Source organism: Apiospora kogelbergensis (genome assembly GCF_038363985.1).
Source record: "Apiospora kogelbergensis strain CBS 113332 chromosome Unknown utg000001l_segment0_segment0, whole genome shotgun sequence".
In the NCBI taxonomy this organism is placed as follows: domain Eukaryota; kingdom Fungi; phylum Ascomycota; class Sordariomycetes; order Amphisphaeriales; family Apiosporaceae; genus Apiospora; species Apiospora kogelbergensis.
The window spans coordinates 2,182,143-2,209,220 of NW_027117418.1; the positions used below are offsets into that span (position 1 = coordinate 2,182,143).

The window sequence follows — 27,078 nt, forward strand, 5'->3', positions numbered from 1 at the left end:
TTACTGCCATGAGCGCTTTTTCAGCATCGCTACACGAGAGACTGAAACAGCAGTGACTACGAGTAGCTCTTGGCTCCGGCTGGAGAAAAAAGTGAGAGAGAAGGAATATTTTGATGTTGCTCATATACCGCTTCGATGTCATGGACTGGTTTGGTAGTCCGAGAACACTTTCGGGGCATGTTGTTGTCTATGGTGAACAATAGGTTCCAACGAGTTGGGAATAGCCCAGGCATGCCTTTTTCGCAGTTAGCTATAAAATGAAGCACTTGAGATCAACCAATCGAGTGCTAATGCAAAGGAAGATTGATTACACTGGACCATCGCCTTCTATTGTCAAAACTTCACAAGGAATGGGCTTCGGATCTGGTAACAATCCTGTATGCGTATGCTCGTCGTGAGTCTCATGAATTCATCTACCACATCCGTATACCACAGCAAGCTCTGAGAAGTCTCTATATAGAGTCTTGGCGCATGCATACAGCAGTGTTCTATCGCTGAAACAAATTCTACCCTCGTCAACGAACAGATCATTGCAGGCCGCTAACGCTGTAGATCTTGATGGCAGCATCACCACCCGTACTGGCGACCTTCTTGCCCCCGTCAACCCAGCAAACGCCGTTGACGCCGTCCTTGTGCGCGTTCAGGGCCTTGACCCGGCTTCCGGGCTTGGCCAGGCTCCATACGTAGACGTTGGTGTCCAGGGCGCCACTGACGGCGTGCGTGCCCTCCTCGCTCCACGCTATGCTAGTAACACGCGCGGTGTGGGCGGACCATCGGTCCGTGGCGATGGACATGTCGGCCGTCTTGTAGGCGTAGATCTTGCCGGAGCTGTTACCGGCGGCCACGTGCGAGCCGTCCTTGGAGAAGGCGAGCGCCGAGATCTGGGCGGTGCTGTTCTTAGCCTCGCCGGCGAGTGTCAACTTGTTGCTGCCGTCGACCTTGTACAGCCTCACGGCGTTGGAGTCGGTGCCGACGGCCACCTGGGAGCCGTGAGCGGCCACAGCCGTGGGCTGGGCGTCGCTGATGGGGAACGAAGCGACGTGAGAATCCTTGACGTAGATTTCGACACTGCTGGGAGTGGCGACGTAGACACGACCTTCGGCAGTAGCCACACCCTTAGGCTGGGCAGAGATCTTGAGGGAGTCTCCCGCGAAGGTATTGGCGGACTCGTCGATGATACGGAGGGTGTCATCCCAGCCTACGCTGTAGGCACGGCCGGAGCTCGATGCAAACTGCGAGACTTGGTTGGTGTGGCTCTGGCCATCAACAGCTGCGCCGACCCCCGACGAAACATCCCATGTGCAAACCCGGCCATCAAAGCTGCCGGTCCAAAGTGTTTGGCCTTTACCCTCGTTGTCTGTGGCCATGGCTGTCATGGACTTGTTGTGCCCCTGGACCACCCTGGTAGGCTTCGAGTCGCCATCCTGCAAGTAGTTCAGGTTCCCGTCGAGACTCAAACTGATGATCAGACCGTCGCTTCTCGGCGTCCAGACAACGCCCACTTGTTGATCGCCAACGCTCACGGCATCGCCGCCGAGTCGCCATGTTTGTGTGCACTTGCCGGCCTCGACGTCCCACACCTTGACCGTCTGGTCGGCGCTGGCCGTGACCAAGCGCTTCGAGTCGGGGGCCCAGCTGACAGCGAAGACGCTGCCCGTGTGCTCGCCCTCACCGAAGCTCCGCGTGGGCTCGCCCGTCTTGCCATCGTAGAGCTGGATCTTCTTATCGGCGCCGACGGTGACCAAGGTGTTGCCGTCGGGGAGAAAGCGGTGCCGAAGACGAAGCCCTTGTGTAGGCCGCTGTGCTTGGAGTTAAACTTGAAGGGGGCGCCGTGCAGGAAGCACATGGCCATGTCGTCGCTAGCGGTGGCAGCGCGGAGGGGCCGCATGGGCCGCATGGCGACGCTGTTGACGACCTTTGAGTGGCCCGAGACCTCGCCGACGCTGTTGCCGCTGTCGGCCGTGATGCAGTGGCCGAAGCGCTCGCGGCCGTCGCCCACGGCGATGATGCGCTGCGAGTCGCCGTCCCAGGCAATGTCGTTGATGCGGCCGCTGATGATGGCGTACTCGCCCTTGGTGTTGACGGCCTCGACGGCATCCCATACGCGTACCATGCCCGAGGCGTCGCCCGACGCCACGTAGAAGCCCGAGGGCGAGAAGCGGGCTACGGTGGTGGCGGCTGTGTGTCCGACATATTGTTTGCTTTGCGAAGGATCGTCTATGGAGCGAAGGAATACGGATTTGCCTGACTAGATTGGTCACTTGTTAGTTTGGCAAGCCATCTTGAGCTGCAGTTTGGTGATTGGCTCACCGCATAAGCTATCCTCTCGCCCTTGGGGTCGCAAGAGAGTTGTGTGGGTTGGCCGCGAGCGGTGGCAGGCGACGCTGCTAGGATCTTTTCGACGGTGAGGGACATTCCGGCGTGCTCTTTGCTATTGAAGCACTCTTAGATGAATGATGGTACGAGAAAGTGAATGAAGCAACCGGAAAGAAGGACTCGGAGACAGATGGGACGAAAGAATAGGGGTTGATGCCAAAGACGGTAGCTTATATGCCCTCCTTGTTTACTTGATGCCTGGAGGGGCAAGCAATGAGGGGCAGTTTTAGCTAGAGCTGGCTGGCTGGCTGGCTGGCTGGCTGGCTGGCTGGCCCCGGCATCGATCGAACGCCAACGCTGAAACTCGATGCGTCTCGCGAGTATTATGCAACTAACCGAATCACCACGTCTTCATCAGAATCTATGAACGCAATTGGGGATTAACTACCTCGAGCATCAACCAATCTACCTAAAGTGCCAATCAGAGAACAACTATTGAAGCACCAATTGGTGCATTTAGTAAAGTGACAACTAGTTCCAGGAGCATCAACCATCAAATGCCCAGTATTTCTACCTCCATACCAATCAAGTACCAGGTAGTTCCTGGAGCATCAACCATGATATGCTCAAGTGATTCCCCCTCCATGTCGACCAACCAGTTGACTCGGATCAAATCAGATCGCCGAGAGTCAAAGTCAATAAGATGCCAGAAGCCAGCAATCTACCAAGACGAGCCACCAGCAGGTGTCTGCCAGTCACCACCAAAGTTGGTGTCGTTGGTACCACCAAAGCCGGTATCATTGGCATCAGTAGCACCCTGGTCAGCAAACCCGCCCATGCCACCACCAGAACCGAAGCCGCTGGGATCCATGGAAGAGTTGGGGTCGACGGTCGGGTTGCTGCATCGAGACTTGAAGTGGCCCATCTCGCCACAGTTGGAGCACTTGACACGACTGACTATTTCCGGTATTAGTATATATTGACTCGAGGTTGGTTGAGAAGCCCAGCTTACTGTCACGGGGCTTGGGGCAGCCTCGAGATTCGTGACCGAACTCATCACAGTTGCGGCACTGCACCTTGGCCATGTTCTTCGGCTCAGGGCACTCGCGAGAGGTGTGTCCCTCGCCATCGCAGTTGCGGCAGATGATCTTCTTCTCCTCGGTACAGTCACGAGCGCGATGGCCTTCCTGGCCACAGTTGTGGCAAGCGCCGCCACCACCGCCGCCCTGGGGGCAATCGCGGGAGAAATGTCCCACTAAAGGAATGATTGTCAGCTTTAGCCAGGCAGGGCAGGATGTGACTGGATGGATAACTTACTCTCCTCACACTTGCGGCATTGAACAAGGTCCATGTTGGTGGGCTCAGTGCCTACACAGAAGTTAGCCTGATGACAATCAAAACGGGAACAAGTAGCATCATACAGTCCGAGGCCTTGTGGCCGGACTGGCCGCAGTTCTTGCAACCAAACTTGTCGATTCGGGGAGTAGGGCCTGCAATTTGTCAGTCATGCAACGACCGTAAGTCAGGGACGTCATGAAACTTACAGTCCCGGACACGATGACCCTCTTCGTTGCAATTGAAGCAAACGATCTTGACTCGCTCAACCTCGACCTTATCATCGGGACAGTTCTTGGACATATGGCCATACTTCTCGCAATTGTGACACTTGGTCAAACCTCGGTTGACCGGCTCACCTGCGTCGGCGAGGCGGGCAGTGTTCTCCTCGGCGTCTTTGGGCCAGAACTCTGCCTCGCGAGGTCGAGCAGGACGTGCATCGAAGCGGTACGTAACTTGATACTTCTTGTCCAAGTTACCCTGAAAGTCCATGTTGGTAATTGCGCCAAGCATGGCGGGCTTCTCAACGGCAATCAGGTAGACTCCGATGTTCTGGTTGCGGAATGCAGTCTCCAAGTCCTGGTAGGTAATCTCGGGTGTGGACTTGACATAGCATTGGACACCCTCCTTGACATCATCAAGGTCTCGGATGTTGGCGCCCTCAACAATCATCTGCCAGGCATTCTCGGCAGCGACATCCATGACATCGTCACGGTCAACAGCACGAGGGTTCTTGCAGTCTACAACCGTATGACCTATAGGGAGGTAATTGGTTAGATAATACCGAAACGCGCATACAAAGATGATTCGTACCTTCCTGCTTGCAGTTGTTGCAAAGGATTGGGCCACGATCGGGGCATTCAGCAGCTCTGTGGCCCTCCTGACCACAGCTGTGGCACTCGCCGGTGAACTCGCGAGGCTCTTGAGGGGGACAGGTGGGATCGGGGCACTGAGAGATGTAGTGGCCCTCTTCATTGCAATGACGGCAACGAATCACGCGGGGCTCCGGGCAATCAGCTTTGTTGTGGCTAGGAACGATCAGTAAGGAACGATAACATGTTGGAAGTCGCTGAGTGCAAAGGACGTACCCGTCTTTACCGCAGTTGTAGCAAGCTCCACCACCACCAGCGTTGCCGCCATCGGTCGCACCAAAGCCCTGGTCGCCTTGGTCAAAGCCGTTGGTATGACCATCATCAAACTGGCCACCTCCGAAATGGTTGACTCCGCCAGACTGGCCTCCGCCAAACTGGTCACCGAATGAGCCGGCAGTGGCGGCAACGTCCCACTCAGACATCTTGATGAAGATTGATGAATGAGAGCTGCAGGAGAAGAGGTCAGCATTTAACATACAATTAGTTGGGTTTGGTAATGTAGACAGGGGAAAGATGGAAACACGGTTGAAACGGACCGCGGAATGGCTGAGTGATGGGAGAAAATGATGAAGCAGAGTTGCAACCGTGGGCTTCGATTCCAAGTGAATTTCAGTTGTGCGGGGATGGGTAAAAGGTTACAAACATCCAAAGCAGTGATGTATTGGATCCAAGTGATGGAGTTCAACTGTGGGTAGATGATGTATACCTGAGGAGCAGGAATCCAAGTTCGGTGCTGGTACTTTACCCTCAGGCAAACCCGAGAGTTGACTCAAAACTGGCAAAGTAAAATGCAGTGATGGGACACGAGGAGATACGAGTTCGTGGAATGATGGTAAAAGATGAACGAAGCGATTCCGTGGTGTGTATACGTATGGTGGACTGAGTGATGAGGGAAGATGTGAAAGACTGGAGGAAGGGTGATGGTTGGTGATGTCGAGAACACGGGTCAAACAAATCAGAAACAAAGCTGAACAAAAGATCTTACCTTAGGGGAAGCGTGTGTACAAGAGCAGCGTTGCTATGCCGTCTTAGAAGTCTGGTACCAGTTGGGATGGTGAACAGGTTGCGTGCGTATTGGCTTGAGGGGAAAGACCTCAAACCTGAGTTGAGCCTTGTAAGGTGAGAAGGTAAATCCACACCGTCCACTAGAAGATGGAAGGTGGAAGACAAGAAAACAGGGAAGAGGCCTACTCAGGATTGTGAGAGGGTACGTGATGATAGTGGACAGACCGAGAAGGGGGGTGTTTGTTTTGGTGGCAGAAACAAAAACAAAAACGTGAACACGAAAACAAGGACCCACGATGGTGATCCAAGTAAGGAGATAAATAAGGGCAAAAGCCCAGGAAGTAAATCACGAAGTAGGGCGGTAGGTGTTCCTGCCCCCAGCGGGTCAATGGTCAGGAGCCTGTCGGCGATGGGGTGGAAAGATGCTGGAAGGCAGGGAGTATAAGGGAGGAAGGGACGGCGGTGCGTATTAGGGAAGCTGCGATTCTTCCTGGTTCGTCATTACCTCTCGCTGGACAACAATGGGAGCAGGCTAGAGAGAAGTCCAGTGATATATACCTGGCAAATGTAAGTTGCGTCAGTTGTAATGAAGATCCAGTGAGATACACAATCAAGCCAGATACTTCGGTGAGGATCTGGACTGCACCGGATGCGGAGGCAGCTAGGATTGCACTTTAGTTTTGGTGGGCAATGAAGACGCGTGCCTCATCTACTTTTCAAGCTGAAGGGGAAATACGATGCTTCTATCTCTCTGCACCTGACGGTAATAAAGTGAAGTCGAGACGCGAACTATGGCTGCGTGCCCGGGTTGATCAAGGTAACATGCTGGGTCAACACAAGAAGCTATCATTTATCTTTTTCTTGGTTAGCAAGAATGGCTTTTGTGTACTCTAACATGGATGAATCTAAGATCTTTGACACATAAAAGAACAATGCAAAGCCATGGCCAGGGTAGTGAGTGACATGCCAACTGCAGTGGTGATATTCATGGTTGGCTTGACCGTGGCCATTGATTGACCTAACCAGGACCATGGTATCTTGCCTGTTCAGGAGTTGATACTCAATGAGATGCTGCATGTGAGGTTTAGTGCCTTACTGAACAGTTCGACCAGGACATGCTATTTGTGCAGCATCTCCTTATCTCTCTGTCTCAGCTTCACATGTGAGTTATCTTGTGAACCGACGTAATAACTAAAGAATATATACAATGCTACCAGGGCCTTGCTAAAATCCAATACCGTGGCCGGTCTAACATTGAATGATTCCAAGACCAGTTTCCCTGAATTGACAGTATGAATAGCGTCAGTGAGCTATTGAAGATTTATCTATTGTGAGTTAGAATGGGATTCATTTGAGTGTTCAACTCGTAAGACGTTGTTGTTCTAGCTCCGTATCCTACTCACGGCCCGAATTTACCCGCCCAGCTTGTTATGTACGATTGACCTTATACATTGGATCGGGATGGTGGCGTACATACAGGCACGACCAGTTGAAAGTCGACGTCAAAAGACCAGTACGAAAATGGGTGTTCGGGGTGCTTTGCGCCGTCTTGGCCGACTTCCCGAATAGGACATCGCCGGAGCCGCTTATTCGATGTTTTCTTAGCATGCATACTTGCAACTAGGATCCTATCGTCAACATCCACGTTTGGCCCTGGCACCCGCTGTCTCTGGGCGGAGCGAAAACCATGCCATCACTGCAAGGTTGTTGACTCTGTCAGGTGCTTGAGATAATGCCAGTTCCCACACTCCACTTGTCCAGTGTGCAAAATAAGAGGTGTATTTGCTTAGTGCATGGACGATATATCCCCCACCTCATCTGAAAATGCCCACGGACGACGATATGCGTGTGGAGTGCAGGTTACCCCTGTCTAGTGCCAGGGGGCCAACTGCAACCACTTCACTTGAAAATGGGTAGTTCAATCGAGTTATGGGCTCTCAGTGGCTGTCGGACAGGAACTTACCATTGGCCTTCCTCTAACAGCGGACACTGGAGGAACTCGAGCCGTGGTCATTTCGGAAGAAATGCCGCCTTCGGTTGTGGACGCCAACCCATCGTCCATCAACAGTATACCCCCGATGCAAGGTCTTGGCGCGACAATAAGTCGACTTCACATGTCTTGAATACCATGAGGAGGTGGTATGGTATCTTTCATATAAGTGCGGCCATGTCGCACCCACTCAGGATCACCTCTTCTGTCCTTACGGCTTTTACTTGAGTCGCTCGCCCCTTGTCACTGTGAGGCTGAAAACAACCAACACTATGAAGTATCTCTCCACGGGTCTGCTTTCTTTTTCCGGGGCTGTGTCTGCTCAGCAGCAGCTCTGGGGGCAATGCGGGGGTCTGGGCTACAGTGGTATCAAGACATGCGTTGAAGGTGCTGTTTGTCAAGTATCAAACGAGTACTACTCCCAATGCATCCCAGGTAGGTCGTCACTTGAGCATCTTCCCTTGAGAAGATAACGCTGACCCAGAAAAGGCACCGCAGTACCTACGTCCGCTGCGCCGAGTACGACGCTGCAGACCAGCGTGAAGCCCGGCGGCGCGACTAGTACCAAGATCAAGGTTCCTGCCAGCACCAGCTTCGCATCGGCCAGCGGTACCAAGTTCAACGTGGATGGCAGCACCAAATACCTCGCCGGCACCAACAGCTACTGGATCTCGTTCCTGACGAGCAATGCCGACGTGGAAAAGGCGCTCGACACGCTGGTGGACTCCGGGCTGAAGGTCTTGCGCATCTGGGGCTTCAACGATGTCACCGCCAAACCGGGGTCCGGCACTGTCTATTTCCAGCAACTTTCGGCCGGCGGCTCCACCATCAACACGGGCGTTGACGGCCTGCAGCGGCTGGACTACGTCGTAGCGGCGGCGGAGATCCGGGGCCTCAAGCTCATCATCAACTTTGTCAACAACTGGGACGACTACGGAGGGATCGCGGCCTACGTGCGCGCCTTCGGCGGCTCCAAGACGAGCTGGTACACCAACACCGCCGCGCAAGCCCAGTACCGCAAGTACGTCCAGGCCGTGGTCTCGCGCTACGCCAACTCACCCGCCATCTTCGCTTGGGAGCTGGCCAATGAGCCGCGCTGCAACGGCTGCAGTACCGACGTCATCTACAACTGGGCCGCCAGCACGTCCGCCTACGTCAAGAGCCTTGATCCCAACCACATGGTCACTCTAGGGGACGAGGGTATGGGCCTGCCGGGCGACGGCAGCTATCCTTACCAGTATGGCGAAGGCACGGATTTCGTCAAGAATCTGGGTATCAAGACTCTAGATTTTGGTACCTTTCACATGTATCCGGACCACTGGGGAACCAACTACAACTGGGGTAATGGATGGATTGAGGCCCATGGAAAGGCATGTGTCGCGGCCGGGAAGCCATGTATGTTGGAAGAATGTAAGTCTTTCCCACCCCTATCTATCGGCGCGGTGAATTGACCAATATCTCGCAGATGGAACGACCACGAATCACTGCCAAAACGAAAGACCGTGGCAAAAGACCTCACTGGCGACTTCGGGAATGGCGAGTGACCTATTCTGGCAACTAGGCGTGCAGCTTAGTAACGGCCCAACCCACGATGATGGATTCACTGTATATGATGGAACCTCGGACTGGACTTGTCTAGTCACCGAGCACGTGGCCGGGATCAAATAGAACGTCATATCGTATACGGTCATGACTCAGACTCTCATGGATTTCATGATGTTAGAGGCATCAAAACTCGCCTTCAGTCGCTATGGAAACTATCCTCGCGGTGCCAAAATCAAACTCTTGTACAGCTGTTGAATAGTGTCAAATCACTATAAGCCAGGTCACTCAAGACTTATCTTTTTGTTCTGTGTACGTGGCTTCTGGCTTGGAATGTAATAAGACCCCAAACCGGTTGAAAGCAGAGCAACTATTCTTATAAGAGAATCGTTATCTCACATTCGTTAGGGTATCTTGAGTGGTTATCCTTGTTTTTGGTATAATAGATCGTACAAACTCTCTCAACCAGAACGCCCTTAACGCGATGGTAGAATCGCAGGGGGTGGTGCAGAGGGAATGACAGAGCGGTTTGGAGAAATGCCGTCGTATGTTGGAGGACTCGATGTTCGGGCATCTACGGGCCCGCTCATTCCAGTGGTATGTTGGGATGTTGCTGTCGGTGCCGATGATGCTGCCGTTTCTCCCATTTCCATGTGGTCACCCTGCTGCGGGCTCTTGGTGTAGGCTGGTGGCGCTTCGCCCAGTTCGTTTAAACCTTCTTCCCGACTGGCGACGCCGAGCCCGAACCTTCTCCGCCCCGCACCGCGAGGAGCGTCTGCCCCAGCAACCGCCCCTTGCAAATGAGATGTGCCCGCTGGGCGCCTGTATCGTTTCCACCTATTCGCTTCCAGGTCTCGGTCGGCTGCGTTTGCGCCGAATGCCCTTATCATCTTGTTCCTCCTGCGGTATCGCATGCAGGTCATGAGGACGGCGGCGATGGCTAGTACGACGATAGGGACCATAACCCAGGTATAGTGGCGAGAGCTGTTTCCACCCATGTAATCATCACCATCATCTAGATCGGTGGTGTCTGAAGACATTTTGTCGACTACCCCGAAGCCCGTAGAGTCCAGTGTAGGTGGCAGTGGTAACAGCTATTGATGTCGAAAATGGCGAACGCGGCTGAATAGCTGAATGGAGATCAAGTTGTAAGTGGTGGAACCCGGAGGGTTGTACACTGAGACAGACGTCCTTACTTATGGACAAGCAGTGTCTATCGTCGTATCGTGATTAGGTAGCTGGATGTTTTGAAGGCTCGCAAAGCTTCCACGAGACCAGCTCTTTGACTTTAAGGGGCCCTCTCAAACCGTCGCGTGCACAAGGTGATGGAGGGGGAGATGTGCGACAAGTGACGGGTACACCAATCTTGGAGAGTCAACACGGATCAACGTGAAGGAGACAGGCGAGAAGAATGACGAGATTATTAGAAGGCGAATAAAGCGGAATGACCGTCCAAAGTAGATGTAGACGCGTACTGCTAGAGCAACTGCAACTCATTTGGTGACCGACCAGCGACATGAGAGAAAGGTAATAATGGGCTGGAACATGAAGGTTGCAAGAGCAAGTGATTATTGAAAGCAAGTACGTGCAAGTATGGGACTGTCTAAAGGCAAATTGAAGGGACACAGAGGAGCAAGAACGCCCATTCTGATACCGAACAAGCCGGGCGTGCCATCGCGCAAGTCGACTTCGTCATTTTTCTATCAAGGTGTCAAGATTCCTGGCGGAAGGACGGCAACTTTCGCAAAGCAAGCTGCCATGTCCCTGCGACGCCGCCACCACCACCACCACCGATTTCTGACCAATCGCCAAACAACCCCACCTCGACGGAACGCCAAACTGGGCAGCTTGGAGTCTTGAAGTCTTGGGGGGTCTTGGTGCTTGGTGCTTGGAGTGGCCTAGTGGCCTAGTGGCCTGGTGGCCTGGTGGCCTAGGCAGAACTAAACTAGGCTGTTTGGTGAGCCATCAGGTGTGGGTCGCTCGGTGTGTGGCTTAGAGCTTGTTGCTTGTTTCATTCTTCCGCTCTTTCACTCCCCCGGCTGCCGACTGGTCTGGACAGATGAGAACGAAAAAGCATCCGACAACGGGCATCCTAATACCACAACGTGCGCTGTGCATACATTAGGTGACACAGCCTAGCCAGATCGTGAAGGTTCATTTGCCATGGTTCGAGCAGTCAGAGGTGAGTGAGGAAGATGCGTTCAGCCTCCACTTCGACGATGTGACTGTGGCTTAATCCCTTCCACTTCCAGGTGTGCTCGTCGAGTGCGACCCTGCCATCAAGTCCATCATCGTCAACATCAACAGCGAGAACAATGAGTACATCATTGAGGACTTGGATGACTCGCATCTAGTCGTCCAGGAGAACAAGGTCCAGCAACTCAAGTTTCTGCTCGACAAGGTCCGTTTTTGGCGCCTCGTCCCGCGTTTTGACCGTCTTTACTGACATTACGTAGCGTTTGAAGGATACCATCATGGAGCCCGAGAGGGACTCCGACTCAGATCGCGATGTTAAGGATTAGGGAGATTAGATTGTGGTTTCTTTATGAATTCCATCATGGACGTGGTCGGCGTTCTTGGTGTAACGCTGTAGACAGCATTATGAATTGGCCAGCGAATCCTGAGTCCGTTTCTTGTGTACTAGTATTCATCCCCCCGCGGCCTTCTACGTTTCACAGCTTTGCAAATCGCGGCTTAGTCTTCTTCATCCCCGATAGCAGAGCAGACTTCACATCTTCGGTCTGGAGCATCGCCGAGTTCCAAATGGCAGTGTAGCGCAAGCCTGTCACAATATGTCAGCACTTGGTCAAGAGGGCCGCGATGCCATGGGTTCTTACTGTCAGCGACCGAGTGGTCTCTTGCATGATTAATCAGCTCCTTGGTGCCTTGGACAGCAACTGGGCTTTTCGAGGCGACCAGCGAGGCCCAACTGATGGCTGCCGCAATGGATTCTGCCTTGCTGCCATATACGTGGCTGACAAAACCCGCCGCGAGCGCCTCATCCGCCCCGAATATCCGCGCACTCAGTGAGATATCCTTAACCCAGGATATGTTGGAAACCACTTTGGGCAACCTGCTCAGAGTTCCTATGTCTGCAGCTATCCCAATGTCGACTTCCTTGACCGCCAGCTTGGTGTCCTTTGAGCAGATGCGTACATCTGCACAGCAGGACATATCAATAGCTAGGCCATAGGAGATTCCGTGTAGGACGCAGACGATGGCTACCCAAAACATTCTTTGTTAGCTCCGATACAATGTTGCCTATTGGCCGTTATACATACGTTTCTCGCATTTCTCTATACGACTGATGCATTCCTGGAACTCGTCAATATGGCGTCTCATGGACGTTGCCGCTCTGGCGCCGTCCCCCTTTGAACCGGAGAGAGCTCCGCCCTCGCTAGCAGCCTGTACATCCAGGCCGGACGTAAAGGCCCGGTCGCCAGCCCCGGAGAAAACAACAGCTCGTACGTCGGGATCGTGCGAGAGCTTATCAAATACTTTGCCAAGCTCTAGCCACATGTCCTCGAAGAAGGCGTTCAGCTTCTGAGGCCGGTTTATTTCCACGTGAGCCACATATTCGCTGGGAGAGGACACATTGAAATGTGTGAATCGAGTATAGTCTTGCATCTTGAGTAAGACTGAATGAAGGTGAAACAACAAATACCGGATCTTAATGAGTTAATGATAGAATGGAATCTATGGTCAAGCGAGAAATGTTGGGGTTTGTCTAATCTACATGCCTGACACAACGGCTCGGCTGTATTTGTTATGGATGGCTGTCTGATGGATGGACCGAGGCAGAGCAGGGGTCCTTACCTCCTAGATGGTTGCGCCCAGCCAACCAGTAGTAGTATTGGAACTGGCTATAATTCTGCAATTGTGCCACCGACGGATTTGGGACACTCTATTAATTGATGTAAGAAGCGAGACGATAGGGACAACTTTACTTAGCATTATTAGGATGGCGACTGTGCCCTCGAAAGCATCTGCCGAACCGAATGCTCGTCTCCGCTGAAGGTGCACATGCTGTATGACGGAGGACTAGAATGGTCAGCCACAAGTACCAGCCACGGTCCGGGGTTGTGCTTTATCGTGCAGCAAAGCCCACTCTTATCGCCGAGCTAAGGAATTGTTAGCAGAAAACCGGCGAGTCTTGACCCAATTGACCGACGGTCCAGTAAAAAAAGTTGAAGGGTCGAGATTCACGAACTTCTTGTCGCTCGCTTCACCATCCAGACAGCACGGCAATCTCAAGGCCGCAAGTGACAAGAAAATGGCTGCAGAAGTCGCCCCCTACCGCAATTGAAGTTGCCCTCTGGGCCGCTGCCTTTCACCGCCGAGCAGAGATACTGGAAAACCTTCAAGACCCAGCTGAACATCCCCTCGCCCACGCAGTACCCCGTCACCCATATCACGTCCCCCTCCACGAACCTGAGCAATGCGTCTTCCTCGAACTGCGACTTGTTCGCCGTCACCACAGGCACTCGAGTGCAACTGTATTCCATCCGAACACGGAAGCTGGTCAAGACTATTACGAGGTTCGGCGACATTGCCCGGAGCGGAGATGTGCGACGCGATGGCAGGATTATGGTCGCGGGTGACGACCAGGGCAAGATTCAAGTCTTCGACGTGAATTCGCGCGCCATCCTGAAGACTTGGACCCAGCACAAGCAGCCTGTCTGGACGACCAAGTTCTCCCCGGCTGATTTGACGAGTCTTATGAGCACGAGCGATGACAAAACTGTTCGACTTTGGGATCTCCCAAGCCAAGGCAGCACGTCTTCGTTTGTGGGTCATACCGATTATGTGCGCAGTGGTGCCTTCATGCCGGGTACCATGTCCAACATGATCGTGACCGGTAGTTATGATACAACAGTAAGTAATGGGAATGTGCTCAGAGTATTGTTCATCTGCAGTGTTCGCTAACCCAAGCTTGCAGGTCAAATTATGGGATCCCCGTGCGCCGCGTGCCGCGGTAATGACCTTCAAACACGCATCGCCTATCGAGGATGTACTGCCACTCACGACCGGAACCACAGTCCTGGCTGCTTGCGAATCTCAAATATCGGTGCTCGATTTGGTTGCTGCCAAGCCACTCCAGATGATTTCCAACCACCAGAAGACGGTTACTTCTCTCTCGCTGGCTTCGGGTGGTAGTCGTGTTGTGTCCGGTGGTCTGGACGGACATGTTAAGGTCTTTGAAACAACAGGTTGGAACGTTGTCGCAGGCGCAAAATACCCTTCGCCCATCTTGGCAGTACGTGTTATTACGTCAGGGGCCAACAATGATGACCGCCATCTTGCCGTGGGTATGCAGAATGGCCAACTCTCTGTCAAGACACGACTCACGGGACCTGAGGCCGCAAAGACCAAGGAACGTGAGCTTGAGATGGCAGCCCTCATTGCCGGAAAGATTGAACAACACGACAAGGTCAAGACGAAAAGGAAGCGCATTAACGCAACCCAGGGTCGCTTGGATCTTCTCGGTGAAGGGGCTGATGTCGTGATCGCCGGCAACCCCGCCACAAAGAACCGGTCGACCAAGGAAACGTCTTGGCAGAAAGATCTCCGACGAGGCCATTTCGTATCAGCACTCGACCGTGTTCTCGATACCCGATCAAAGCACTATGCTCCCCTTTCCGTACTTACTCTTCTCGTGGCTTTACGGCATCGCTCAGCGCTGCGTGAGGCTCTTGAGGGCCGTGATGAAGAGAGTGTTATGCCCGTTTTGGACTGGGTTCAAAAACACATCGTCGACCCCCGTTATACCAGTGTCTGCACTGATGTGGCAACGCATCTCCTAGACTTGTATGGAGAGTACGCCGGCGAAAGCAAAGAGCTGGGAGAGGGTTTCAAGACCTTATGCCGCAGGGTGAGCAAGGAGACTGGGACCGTGCAGTTGACCACCGAGGTCCAAGGCATGTTGGAAATAGTGCTTGCGGGCATATAGGGGGTGGATAGTGGTGTTGTTGAACCCTTTTTTTTCTGCATAGCGTCAGGCGTTTAGGTCTAGGAAAAGTATACTCAGAGCTTGCTGGATGTATGTAGCTGCGGCTAAAATAGAAGTGTAGAAACAGCACTGATGTCTGCCTCCTTCAAACTAATGCAACCTTTTACCATAACATACCCAGTTCTGCATCCTAGTTGCCTCTTCTCCATGCGATGTGTTTAAGATGAGAGGGGACCCTTATTCCATTATTCATAGCTTATAGTTTAACAGAGGCGCGTCCCTTTCCCGGTCGGTAGACCACGATCTTTTCCCGTATGTTCGTTGATGCTGCTCCAAAATTGAGCGATGTAACGCCCTCGTGCTCTCCTATTTCGCTGAAGCCTACAATGGTCTTCGATAACAGTATCATATCGGTGTTGTCATCAACTTTGGACCTGCTCGTTCCAGCATGGGGCTTTTCTTCGCATGCGTGATGGGCTATGCTTTCTCCATGCACAACTTGAAACGATCAAAGGCTCCCTTTGCATGAGCTCGAGCACGATCTTCTTCCTCAGTGATGGGCATCGTCGGATCCCTGGCGCTAAGTTCCAGCAACGCCTGGCGGATCTTTGTGAAGGCGGACGCGAATACGTTTTCTTGCCAGTACTTCATCTTGCCGTTCTTCGCCACACGGTCCAGCTCCCGATGCAGTTTATCACCTTGATAGGAGAGCACTCCTGATGGAGTCCGGTTTGGACGAGGGGGACGGCTCATTGACGATGACGCTGATCTCTTCTTCTGAGCTCGGCGGTTGCTACTTCGTTGCGTGGTCTTCTCGTCTTTGTTGGGTTGATTGGCGGCAACAAGGTTTTTGTTTCCTGTCAGTCGTCCTCGTCCTTGCGTGTCGTTGCGGTGATGAGGCTTGGGACGAACGTTCCTGTTGGCGGAAGCGGCCGACGATGGTTGGCGTCGACGGCCAACGTTTCGTGCTTGATCAGGGGATTGCCGAGGGGGACGCTGTGGAGGGCTGCAATTCCCGGGCGCGTTAAGTGAGACTTCCTGCAATGACGTCTTGAGCTCGGCCACGCCCAATCCGGGCTGATGGCTGTTTGTTGGTCCTGTAAAGCTGGCCATTACTCTTCGAAGCGCTGTTTGAGGGACCTGTGCCTCGGGTTCTGGCGGGAGACGAGGTACACTTAGCTGCTGATAGGTGGTCACTGGACATATACTGGGTTTGCAAACATGAGTTGGGGAGTATCAACACGTCTGTGCAAACCATCAACTCGTACCAGTAACATATATTGGTGGCCATTCTGGTCAAAGGGAAGGCGCGATCTGGTTGGGGCTCTGGCCAACGGCTGAGGCAGTCACTGGGGCGACAGTTTGACAATTTTGTAGGTGGTGATATCAGCCCGAGGATCCCCCCAATGAGTCTTCTTGAGCCGTGATGCCAGCCACATGTATTCATTTAGATCCAAACTGAACGCAGGTGGCGATGGGGAGAATACTCCTTTCCTCGCGTTATAACTTCCAGCGATCAGTACACCAACTCGAAAGGTGCGTCTCGTCGGTCAAGGCAAAAGAGAAGCCAGGTAGCTAAAAAAGCTCAGGATCGTCCGGCTGGCTAAGCACTTACACGACAGTAGCATGAAGATGGATCGCTGATGCATACCAATGCCGACAGTCGGTCGTGGGTGTCCGTATCGGGTCTCCAATTCCCTCCTCGCTCGACAAGACATCCCGAAAGATCCTTGCACGTCAAACATATCTTCCCGACACTCCAAACTGCATGTTTGCTTGCTTGCTTGCTTGTGGACGTGTCCGACGAGCGTGAGGTGTGAGGGGTGCATACACGTGTCCCCGCCATCTCCACCATAGATAGGGATATGGATGGCACAGACATGGGGAGGAAGGATGGAAGCACAGGGCTTGGCGTGTGATACCTGAAGCTCCCCCAGGCTACCCAGAAGCCAGATTCCATCACTTCAAATCGTCGGCCCCAATCTCCCGACATGATATCTGCCCCCTGTTCGTTTCTGCTGAAGGCGATTGTCAGATGCTGACATGCATGGACTATGTAACTCGAGATTGGAGACGTAAGACTTTCAAAAGGACTCGCCTTCCCAATGGAGGAAACATGGCATATATGACGGCCAGCCCTGTTCTGCTCATGCACCCGAGTTGTGTTGCTACCACGACTGTCAGCCAGCTTTGAGCTCTAAGTCGAAGAGGTGTCGAAACAGAACATTAGGTAAATTGCAAAGGAAGAGATGGATTACAGGCTGGGAGTTGACGTTGGTGTAAGTGCGCGAGCCTCCCCTGGATTTGAATCGTTTGATCGCTAAATGGCGTACAGGGGACATTCACCGATGTCTGTGTGATTACACCCGAAGGAGAGACCATCCGCGCCAAGACACCCTCCACGCCACGCGACCAAAGTATCGGCGTCAAGGAGGGCATTGAAAAAGTACGAAAGGTTCTCAGTTCGAAGTACAACTGGAGCGGCGAATTCTCTTACATACACCATGGAAGTACCGTTGGTAAGGCCGAGCCTCTTACTACCCTCTGATCAGTATTAATGTGTACAAAAGCCACAAACGCCATTCTTGAGTCAAAGGGAGTCAAAGCCGCGCTCATCGTGACAGCGGGATTCAAAGAGGTGCTCACAAACCGACGGTCCCAGATCCCTGGAGGGCTTGGAGGGTGGATCAGTTTCGTCCCTCCGGAGCCGGTTGTGCCCCTTGAGCGAACAGTCCAGTGCACGGGCAGGATATCGGCTACTGGCGAAGTTGCGATCCCTCTTGATGAGGTAGCTCTACGTGACGATTTGGCCGATCTAAAGCGCCAACATCCTGAAGCCATTACCGTCAGCTTGCTCAACTCCTACGTGAACGACGAGCATGAGAGGGCTGTGGTAGAAATCGTTCGCGAAGAGTTCGGGCCCGAGATGGAGATAGTATGTTCGGCCGACGTGCTGCCCGAAGCCGGTGAATATGAAAGGACAGTCACAGCGGCTGCCAATGCCGTGGTCAAACCGATAGTGAAGAGATACATGGATGGCTTACAGACGCTGCTGCTTCCTGATAGCAAGACTATTCGCATCTTGAAGAGCGATGGTGCTCTGACCAGCCTATCAAAGGCTGGCGAACTTCCGGTCAATCTGCTGATGTCAGGTCCTGCCGGTGGCGTTCAAGGAGTCGTGGACATGATCTCTAAGCAAACACCCTACAAAAATCTCATTACGCTCGACGTAAGTTGGTTCAAATGCCATCCGTACGAGCCAGAGTGAATGCAATAAGAAGCTGACAGTGGCAACAGATGGGAGGCACTTCGACTGATGTCGCGTTGATTGTCAAGGGCAAGCCTGCGCTACGAAGAGAGACCGTCGTAGACAAACTGACCGTCAGAGCCCCCTCGGTCGATGTACGGACTGTTGGCGCTGGTGGTGGTTCTATCGCGCGTTTTACCGACCTCACAGCCAGCATGCGAGTTGGCCCCGAGAGCGCAGGGGCTAGCCCTGGACCGGCTTGCTACAAGAAAGGGGGGACAATGCCAACTGTGACAGATGCCAATCTGGCACTTGGGTACCTGCCAGACAAGTTGTTGGGTGGGGATTTCCAGCTCGACGTCTCTGCGGCAGTGTCAGCAGTCAAGTCTGTTGCTGACCAAATGGGCATCTCTGTGGAAGAAACTGCCAGTGGCATTCTCGACCTCGTGAACGAGACCATGTACGGAGCGCTACGGCAGGTTTCCGTTGAACAAGGACACGACCCGAGAGATTTTGCATTGGTTGCATTCGGTGGCGCCGGGCCACTTCATGCCTGTGCCATTGGAAAGCTTCTTGGTGCCTGGCCAGTCATCGTCCCGCAAGCCCCTGGTGTCCTGTGTGCACAAGGTGACGCAGCCACCAAGCTCTCCGAGGCCAAGTCCATCTCATACATCAAAGCCTTATCCCAGGTCTCGATGGACGAGCTCAAGTCAGTTTTGAAGAGTCTTGAGAGTCATTGCACCGACACCATGGCCAAGGCACTGGAGGGTTCATCGGAAAAGAAGGTCAGTGTTACTTACGATGCTGATATCCGATACCACGGCCAAGCCCTCGATATCACGGTATCTTTTACCCCGAAGACCTTGCAAAAGGCAGGGATGATCTCTTCAAAACTTTGATCGAAAAGTTCAACAGAACGCATGAGCTGCAGTTCGGCTTTTCCATGGAAGATCTTGAATTCGAGCTGGTGCGACTGGGCGTCACTGCCACTGACTCTTCCTCACCGGTCGAATTTGCAGCCATGTCTTCCGAGAACGATAACTTGGCAATCTCGACGTCCGAGCCCGCCGCAGCCAACAAGAAGACGATCACAGTTGAAGGGAAGCAGGTTGAGGCCACCTTCTACGACCGAGAGCAGCTCAGCAAGGCTGGCCTGAGGCTCGAGGGGCCATGTGTCGTTTCCGAGATGGACTCAAATACCTTGATCCTCCCCGGCTTCTACGGAGAGATTGACCGTATCGGCAACATCCTAATCAGGCCGGCCGACGAGTCCGCTCTCACCAAGACCAAGGATTTCACCAAAGAATCCGCAAAAGATGAAGTGACTAAGTCACCTCTTATCCCTACATTGGTCGGCTCTGCGTTGCAGGCTGTTCGTATTGAGATGGATACACTCGTTCTCCGCTGTTCGATGTCACCCGGCATCCGCGAGCAACAAGATGAATTCAACGTCGTTACCAACGAAAAGGGGCAAATGCTGGTAAGGATAAATAAGATTACAGCAATTTTAATCGTGGCCATCCGCTAACCATCTTGATTACAGGTCGGGCAATTCGGGTCGTTCATCCGTCGTAAGTGGAATTAGGTGGCATTTTGTCGCCGGCAGTAGGCTTGGAATGGGTTCTGACTGACGTGAGCTACCACAGAGTTCCTTCGCGGTTGGGAAAAGGTCGGCGGCACTATCAACGAAGGAGACATCTTCATCACCAACGATCCTTACTCGACCGAAGGGGCCATCAGCCATCTGAACGACGTGATCGTCCTGCTGCCCATATATTACAAGCATGAAATTGTCGGCTGGGCTGCAAATTTCGGCCATCTCTCGTAAGTTATGAAACCCCTTTTCTTAGCACGGCTAACATGTGTCCCAGTGATGTCGGTGGCAAAGTTCCGGGTAGCATGTGCGTTTCTTCATCGACTATATTTGAGGACGGTGTGCAGATCCCTATTTGCAAACTTTATAAAGGAGGTACCTACAATGTCGACATCATGGATATCCTATGCCGTAACTCGCGAATGCCGGATTGGTACCGATCAGACATAGCTGCTTTGGTGTCCTCCTGTAAGACGGCTGGCGCTAGAGTCTGCGAGTTGGTTGATCGTTTTGGTCTTGAGTAAGTATTCATCTGCTGTCTGAACACAGGGTATCGGTAGCTAATGGGATGCAGGATATACCAGGCTTCTTGCGAAGAGTTACTGAAGCGTAACCAGATGGCCGTTTCGAAGTTGATCGAAACCCAGTTCGGTGACGAGGAAGCTGTGTTCACCGACTTCATCGACGACGGTGGCAATGGCGAATTGGGGCCATTTGCCATCAAGTGTAAGATGACCAAGGAGAATAACAAGCTGAAGTTCAACTTCGACGGCACAAGTGCACAGAGCAACACCTCGATCAACTTCTACGTCTCACCAACCATGTTCAAGATGTTTGTGGGATACTACCTCCTCGCCGTGTTCGATCCACATTGTGTGGTCAACGAAGGCTTATACGAGTTCATCGACGTGGACTTCCCCGAGGGCTCTATCCTACACCCGGTTCGTCCTGCCGCGCTGAGTTGCCGGACGCATCTGCTCGGTCGCATAATGGACGTTATCCAGGCCTTGATGGGCCAACACAACAAGGCTTACAGAGCTGCTGCTGGTTTCAGTGACTCGCCACACTTCTTCTATTCTGGCTTCAAGCCGGACGGCAGGTGAGTCAGTCGTTAAATATAGGGGGAACATCTATTTTCCCCATCTAGAGCGGAAATTCTAACCAAACATGCAGCTATTTCCAGCTCTACTCGATTGCTTTTGGCGGAGTTCCTGCGCGTCCCATTGGCGACGGCCCTGACATGCACTGTCTCTTCCCTCTATCAAATCTGTCCCCAACGAGAGCATTGAGCTTGCTTTCCCGCTTTTGATTGAAGCAAACGAGTCTCTTGCCGACACTGGCGGCGCAGGGTTCTACAGAGGGCACGTCTCTACCCATTTTTCCCTCGATAAATCGTATGGGCGCTTTGCTGATCTGCCTCTGAAACTCTAGTGGTAATGCTCATCGAACTCGGTACCGATTCCTGAGCAGGGGCGAGTTCTCGCTACACGACGACCGTTGGTTCACCTACCCGTGGGGGATCGACGGCGGCCAGCCCGGCAAACGTTCCAAGAAAGTCCTCTACCGGTACTCCAAGTCTGAGAGCCCGGAGGCGGTGTACCTTCACAGCAAGTGCGACTGCGTTCGTGTTGACCCTGGCGACGTGCTCGAGCACATCACCTGGGGCGGCGGTGGGCTGGGTGACCCCTTTACGCGGCCCGCCGAGAAGGTCGCGCTGGAGGTTCACCAGAAGCTGGTCACGCTCGAGGGGGCCAAGGCCAATTACGGAGTCGTCGTTGACCCATTGACGTACGAGGTGCATGCGGCAGATACCGAGAAGCTTCGTGCAGAGTTGCAGGCCAAGCATTTGGAATACCCAAGCATTTACAATCGCGGAGGCACGCTGGAAGAGCTGAGAGCAAGGTGTCTCGAGGAAACTGGTCTGCCCGCCCGAAGGCGCAGTGGTCAGAAGAGCCGTATGGTCCCCATGCCAACCTTCCGTATGTGAAAGAGTGGTACAAGACCAGAAAGGCAGAAGGCGATTTCAAGGTCGAGTAAATCGTGCCGTCGTCGCTCGAGTTATATAGGGGATCTAGTGGACAAATAACCGCACATAAGAAGTCTATGCCTGTAGGGGCATCCCCCCTATTTCTGAAACGCTCTCATGAATGCCTTGGCTGGGGAGGTCGTGGTCCACATGTTACTCTTGCGTGTCAAATTCGTCAATCACACTCTTCGGCTTGACAAATCTTCCAAGAGGCTTGTAAGTCAGGTGGTCCATACCGAACCCCTTGGGACCTCCAATCTCGATACCTCGCTCCGTTGTCCACTTATCGCTTGCCGCGATTCCCAGCACAATCACGAGCAGGCCGTATCTATACTCGGGTGTTCCAAGGGCCTCTCCATTCTGGGCATCAATGACGGAGATGAGATCCGGTGTGACTCCGAGAACCTCTCCTTCCAGTTCAGTAGTTTCGCTCCCGACCTTGGATCCGTTGCACCTGATGGCCGCGATATTCTCGTTCTTGAACGGGATCTTGATGATGCCTTCGAACTGAGTACCTCCGGCAGATGCCGGTCTTTCACCACCCTCGATGTCCTCGGCGACGTCTGCTGCCTCGATAATGCACTCGCCATAAACGTGGCCCATTCGCAGCGAGCGCTCCACGCCGACAATCTTGCCCTTGAACAGCACCCTGCCGGCCCCGGGCCCGCACTCCTCGAGAATGGTCTCGGCCACGTTATCAACGCGGTTTTGCTTTCGCGCCTTCGCCACCGCCCGGCCGATGCGCCAGGACTGGCTGAGGGTGTGCTCGACGGCCCAGCGGCGGCACTCGGCGCCCGTGACGGGCGGATCCGCCATGGCGATGGCCGAGCCCATCTGGCTCAGGGCGGCGCGGATGATGCGCTCGACGTGCATGTCGGACTTGGCCTCGGGCATGACGATGGTGTTGCCGTTGCCGTCCGTCACGGCGATGGGCGACCAGATGGGCTGCCGCTCGTTGAAGACGACGGGCGTCGTCTGCCATTTCGTCGGAAAGGCCCGCCCCATCCAGTCGCCGTCGACGGCCGGCAGATCCATGCCGCCCGGGCCGCCGGCGCCCAGGATCATGCTCTGCAGGCCGTTGCCGCCGCCGACCTCGACCGAGATCATGTGCGTAGCCCTCCGCCCGGGACACGCCTTGTAGAGCGCCTCCTGCGCCTGCAGCATGGCGTCCCCCTCGAGCTTCTCGATGCCCACCGTCGGCGAGCCCGCGCCGCCGCCGCACCCGACCTGCGCGTCGTCGGGGAGGTCGTCCGGGCTCACGATCCGGACCACGGCGCCGTCGCGGATCATCTGGCGTAGCCGCACCATGTGCGCATAGGGACTGCCGCCGCCGCCGGTGCCCAAGATGTAGCAGCCAGTGGCGATCCACTCGACGTCGGTCTCGCTGACATACCAAACTCGGTTTCGCACTTGAGGTCGGTACATGACGATGTCAATCTCTTCCTCCTCTTTCGATTTTTCCGCACCGGTCTCCCTATCGCTGGTTGGTTTGGCTGATTTCTCGTAATCCTCCATGTTATTATCTCTGTCGTCAGCTCGTTGCTCCTCGGCGTGGACGTTGCTCAGACCAACTCTTGAGAAGTCACAGTCGCCGGCAGCTCGAACTATGAAACGCGTCTTGTGTTCGATGTACTATTTTACGTTCGTGAACATGTTGCATGCAAAGTCCTTGTGGCTCAGGTACACGTACCTGAAGCGGAAAGCTCTCCTTTTCCACAATTTTGACCGTTGATCGCAGCGCCCCGGCGTCTACGGTTCTCTCGATTGCATCGTCGCAGATCTCGTCAAGTAACTGTTGCGTAGTCTTGGACTCCGTAGACTTGACCGTGTCGACGACAGCACTGACCCTGGCCATAGCCGCCCCGACGGCGTTGGCGACTTCGGCATACTTGGGTTTCAACACCCGACTCGCCCCTTTAAGCTGGTCGGGGGCAATGATGGCGCCGCCACCAACCAGCAACACCGGCAAGTCATCGGGCGAGGTCTTCATGGTGTCGATTATCTTCTCGAGCTTGTGTGTTACAATCGCTTTGAACTGCGAAATTCCCTTCTCGGGCAGCGCCCCAGCTGCCAACCCCTTTTGACCGAGGTCGAGGCTGGGGTCTGCTGCTGCTGTACAGTCGGTCGCGGTGAGGACTTTGCCGCCAAAGATGAGCGCTTCGTCTGTCAGTTTGTAGCCGACACTGTCAGGTCCTACTGTCATATGGTCTCTGTATCGGACAATAGACCCGCCGCCAAGTCCGATACTCTTGATGTCGGGGCAAGAAAAATTCATCCGAACGCCGGCCAGGTCACTATAAGCCGCCTGTTGTCGCGGGAAGCCATTAGCTAGCAGCAAGCCAACGTCCGTAGTAGTTCCTCCAATATCGACGACCATTATGTTCTCGCTCAATTCCCCTTGAGCCAAGAATGCAGCACCTCTCATGCTGTTTGTCGGTCCGCTTGAGAATGTCCGGATAGGGAGCTTCGCTGCCATTGCGCCGGAGAGAATAGTGCCATCATTCTGAGTGACGAAGACCGGGCACTTGAGCCCCATAGCTGTGACCGGCTCTTGGAAGGATCTGATTGTCCTTCTTGCTATATAGACAGTTAGTATACCAAACTTACCCTGGAGGCCTACTACCGCCCCCGATTGCATGCGGCCTATACATATGAACCAAGAATACATACCAAAAGCTAGGATTGATGCATTCAGGATAGCGGCATTCTCGCGCTCGATAAAACCCAAGTTTGCCACTTGCTTGGACAGCACCACATCGCAGCCCGGGATCTCTGCTTGGATGATCTCGGCTGCGCGCTCCTCCTGCCTCTCGACGGTATCGATGGGACTGAATATGCCGACGACAACGATGCTTCGGATCCCCTTGTCGCGAATGACAGCGCACTGCTCGCGGATCTCGACCGGGTCGATGTCGGCGATCAGGTGGCCGTCGACCTCGAGCCCGCCCCGCAGGCGCGCCCAGTAGCCCAGCACGAGGTTGCGCATGTCGGCGGGCCAGTCGATGCACGGGGTCGCGTGCTTGGCGAAGGGCCCGCAGAGCCGTAGCACGGCGACGTGCGCCAGACGGGCCGGGTCGCGCTCCACGACGGCGTTGACGAAGTGCGTGGTCCCGACGGTCACGCTGGCGACCTGCTCGGGGCGCACCGGCGGCTGCGCCCGCGCAAACAGGGCGGCCAGGGCGTCGGCGATGCCGCGGCCCGGGTCCGTCGTCGTGGGCGCCTTGTGCGAGGCCAGGATGCCCTTGCCGGGCTCCGAGGCGCGGGTCGGGTCCAGGATCACGCCGTCCGTGTTGGTGCCGCCCACATCTACGCCGATGCGCAGGGTCTTCTTGTGCGTAGCCATAGCTCGATGCTCAAGTCTTTCGTGCCCAACAGCACAAGCACAGGACGCAGCGTCAAAGTGGGATAGGCAACAAAAATAAGGTCTTGAATTGGAGTGTCCTAAAAATAGCCAGCTCAGTGGTATCGGGACCGAGGCCCGCCGCCCGATGACGGAGCCGTGTGGGAACGCTGGAAACCGGATCGATATGCGTGCGATGCCATCAATGAAAGTACCAGGTGCAATTGCCTGCCGCGCAGATCATGTGGCTTGAAGAGAGCGGCAGGATGCGACTTGATGATGTCAGGCCAACCCAGAAGCCTTTTCCAGTCTCCCAGGCTGGGCGTGGCGGCAGCGCCTCCTGTCAGTAACGTGTTTGAGGCTTTAGGTAGCGAGGCCCCAGCTGAAAGATGGCTTCCGGGCGCATGTTGAAGTCAGTGTTCGGCATTGTCCGACGCTGCCAGAATTGCCAGAATTCGCTAGCGTGTCTGATTGTGCTATCTGTCTGCCTCTGTCGCCATTTTCCTTGACATGGATTGTTGGTCAAAAGGCCTGCTTTATCCCGTGGAGGCAGCCCGGATTATGTGGCGTCGCCCGTCATGATCGGGAAGGTGATCCAGGCGACGAAAAGGAAGCATGTTCTGGTATCTGGTATAGCGCCCAAGCTGCGTTTAGTAGATAGAATGTCTAGCCGAGTCCTCGCCTGAGAGGTGTCACGGAGGCGCAGGGAGGCGGGCATGGCCCCTATTCTTCCAAACGTCTACTGACGCGCGAGCAACCGTCCAGGTGTTTGCCTAGGCTCGTCTGATCGTCTGTCACTTCTCAAATCGTCCGATACAATCTCCATGACAAAGCGGCACGATTCTCAGGCTAGAGATGGTGGCGGTCGATATCGCCTGATTCCCACGTCCAATCTTCGAGCTATCACCTCACTATTGATCTCGTCCCGGGGACTAGACGCGGCCACGTGGATTTCGCAACGGTTAGCCAGCTGAAGTTGTTCTATCTGGCATCTTCAGCTTTTCGTGGCGTATTTTGGGCTAAGTGGTTCTAGAAGGCCGGCCTGGGCAAACCGTTGTTATGGCACTCAAGGCTTCGTCTATACCTGGCCTCGGATATACGAATTGGAACAGGGTTGGACGTGGGAGAACAGCCATCCCTGGCTGGCTGAAAGTCCTCCGTTTCAAACGCAGATGTGATATCGTAGATTATACCAGTAACACTTGTAATCAAGTCAAGTCATTCTAGTCACCATGGATCGGGTTTGACAACGGCCATGGCCTGACTCCGCCGCCACGCAGCAAGCCCCGTCCAGCGTTGGCGACGAGGACAGAGCCGGCTGGAACGTTGCTTTCGCGATCCTCTCTGTTGCCGACTAAAGACTGCGAATGGCAGACACGCTCTGTGTCGGGCATTTGTGGCTCGCTGCTTGCCATGTGGCGCGTCTATCAATTGCCCGAGTTGTCCGTCGTGCACCGAGAACCCTTTTTCAGATTACACAATGGCTTGGGAAGAAATGCCATGTCACGCGAGCGAGGAACACAAGAAACGGCACTTGCGGTAAGGGATGTGTGAGTAATAGCGTGCTGTGTCTGATCAACAACGCCCTTCAATCTCTGCGATGAGTGGTTATGCTTTCTTTTTTCTCTCCCCCTCCTCCTCCTCCTGCCTCCCTTGGGTCTCGGCACATGACAACCTGAGAGAGTGATGAGATGTCGTCGGATAAAGGTAGCGTATAGCGCTCCTTCAGCGGGGCGGGCGTACCGGTGGGAGGGAATCAGCGTGCAGTAGTGGCTGGTCTTGCGACCCAATCGGTGGTCTCGTGCAACCACTGCAGAAGACCAAGCGAACGTCGATCGGTTAGGCCCGTCGTACGTGACGA

The 27,078-nt window shown here is 54.1% G+C and overlaps 10 protein-coding genes across 10 annotated transcripts; 4 read left to right on the top strand and 6 right to left on the bottom strand.

Moving 5' to 3' along the window:
- Positions 1 to 527: 527 nt before the first annotated feature.
- On the bottom strand, positions 528 to 2,415 carry PG998_000682 (WD domain-containing protein; the record flags this gene model as incomplete). Its single annotated transcript, XM_066867500.1, has 3 exons — positions 528 to 1,718; positions 1,781 to 2,248; positions 2,311 to 2,415. The coding sequence occupies 3 exons, from the start codon at positions 2,413 to 2,415 to the stop codon at positions 528 to 530; spliced, it is 1,764 nt and encodes a 587-aa protein (XP_066735915.1).
- A 622-nt stretch (positions 2,416 to 3,037) lies between these two features.
- PG998_000683 (uncharacterized protein) lies at positions 3,038 to 4,945 on the bottom strand (the record flags this gene model as incomplete). The annotated part of the gene is made up of 7 exons (XM_066867501.1): positions 3,038 to 3,273; positions 3,329 to 3,571; positions 3,634 to 3,684; positions 3,738 to 3,806; positions 3,861 to 4,406; positions 4,465 to 4,679; positions 4,740 to 4,945. The coding sequence occupies 7 exons, from the start codon at positions 4,943 to 4,945 to the stop codon at positions 3,038 to 3,040; spliced, it is 1,566 nt and encodes a 521-aa protein (XP_066735916.1).
- Positions 4,946 to 7,790: 2,845 nt separating this feature from the next.
- PG998_000684 (fungal cellulose binding domain-containing protein) lies at positions 7,791 to 9,186 on the top strand (the record flags this gene model as incomplete). The annotated part of the gene is made up of 3 exons (XM_066867502.1): positions 7,791 to 7,953; positions 8,008 to 8,928; positions 8,984 to 9,186. 3 exons carry the CDS (start codon positions 7,791 to 7,793, stop codon positions 9,184 to 9,186), a joined length of 1,287 nt encoding a protein of 428 aa, XP_066735917.1.
- A 350-nt stretch (positions 9,187 to 9,536) lies between these two features.
- Positions 9,537 to 10,100, bottom strand: PG998_000685 (uncharacterized protein; the record flags this gene model as incomplete). The annotated part of the gene is made up of 1 exon (XM_066867503.1): positions 9,537 to 10,100. The coding sequence occupies one exon, from the start codon at positions 10,098 to 10,100 to the stop codon at positions 9,537 to 9,539; it is 564 nt and encodes a 187-aa protein (XP_066735918.1).
- A 1,123-nt stretch (positions 10,101 to 11,223) lies between these two features.
- PG998_000686 (uncharacterized protein) lies at positions 11,224 to 11,582 on the top strand (the record flags this gene model as incomplete). Its single annotated transcript, XM_066867504.1, has 3 exons — positions 11,224 to 11,242; positions 11,313 to 11,461; positions 11,517 to 11,582. 3 exons carry the CDS (start codon positions 11,224 to 11,226, stop codon positions 11,580 to 11,582), a joined length of 234 nt encoding a protein of 77 aa, XP_066735919.1.
- Positions 11,583 to 11,732: 150 nt separating this feature from the next.
- PG998_000687 (uncharacterized protein) lies at positions 11,733 to 12,687 on the bottom strand (the record flags this gene model as incomplete). Its single annotated transcript, XM_066867505.1, has 3 exons — positions 11,733 to 11,842; positions 11,898 to 12,281; positions 12,342 to 12,687. 3 exons carry the CDS (start codon positions 12,685 to 12,687, stop codon positions 11,733 to 11,735), a joined length of 840 nt encoding a protein of 279 aa, XP_066735920.1.
- Positions 12,688 to 13,106: 419 nt separating this feature from the next.
- Positions 13,107 to 15,010, top strand: PG998_000688 (uncharacterized protein; the record flags this gene model as incomplete). Its single annotated transcript, XM_066867506.1, has 3 exons — positions 13,107 to 13,132; positions 13,344 to 13,935; positions 14,000 to 15,010. 3 exons carry the CDS (start codon positions 13,107 to 13,109, stop codon positions 15,008 to 15,010), a joined length of 1,629 nt encoding a protein of 542 aa, XP_066735921.1.
- Positions 15,011 to 15,487: 477 nt separating this feature from the next.
- PG998_000689 (uncharacterized protein) lies at positions 15,488 to 16,123 on the bottom strand (the record flags this gene model as incomplete). Its single annotated transcript, XM_066867507.1, has 1 exon — positions 15,488 to 16,123. The coding sequence occupies one exon, from the start codon at positions 16,121 to 16,123 to the stop codon at positions 15,488 to 15,490; it is 636 nt and encodes a 211-aa protein (XP_066735922.1).
- A 1,136-nt stretch (positions 16,124 to 17,259) lies between these two features.
- PG998_000690 (hydantoin utilization protein A) lies at positions 17,260 to 21,888 on the top strand (the record flags this gene model as incomplete). Its single annotated transcript, XM_066867508.1, is given in 12 exon segments — positions 17,260 to 17,289; positions 17,346 to 17,525; positions 17,607 to 18,239; positions 18,308 to 19,099; positions 19,165 to 19,737; positions 19,906 to 20,081; positions 20,129 to 20,371; positions 20,426 to 20,950; positions 21,035 to 21,098; positions 21,133 to 21,245; positions 21,283 to 21,830; positions 21,842 to 21,888. 12 exon segments carry the CDS (start codon positions 17,260 to 17,262, stop codon positions 21,886 to 21,888), a joined length of 3,924 nt encoding a protein of 1,307 aa, XP_066735923.1.
- Positions 21,889 to 22,030: 142 nt separating this feature from the next.
- Positions 22,031 to 25,220, bottom strand: PG998_000691 (uncharacterized protein; the record flags this gene model as incomplete). The annotated part of the gene is made up of 3 exons (XM_066867509.1): positions 22,031 to 23,509; positions 23,568 to 24,454; positions 24,548 to 25,220. The coding sequence occupies 3 exons, from the start codon at positions 25,218 to 25,220 to the stop codon at positions 22,031 to 22,033; spliced, it is 3,039 nt and encodes a 1,012-aa protein (XP_066735924.1).
- Between the last annotated feature and the right edge of the window lie 1,858 nt (positions 25,221 to 27,078).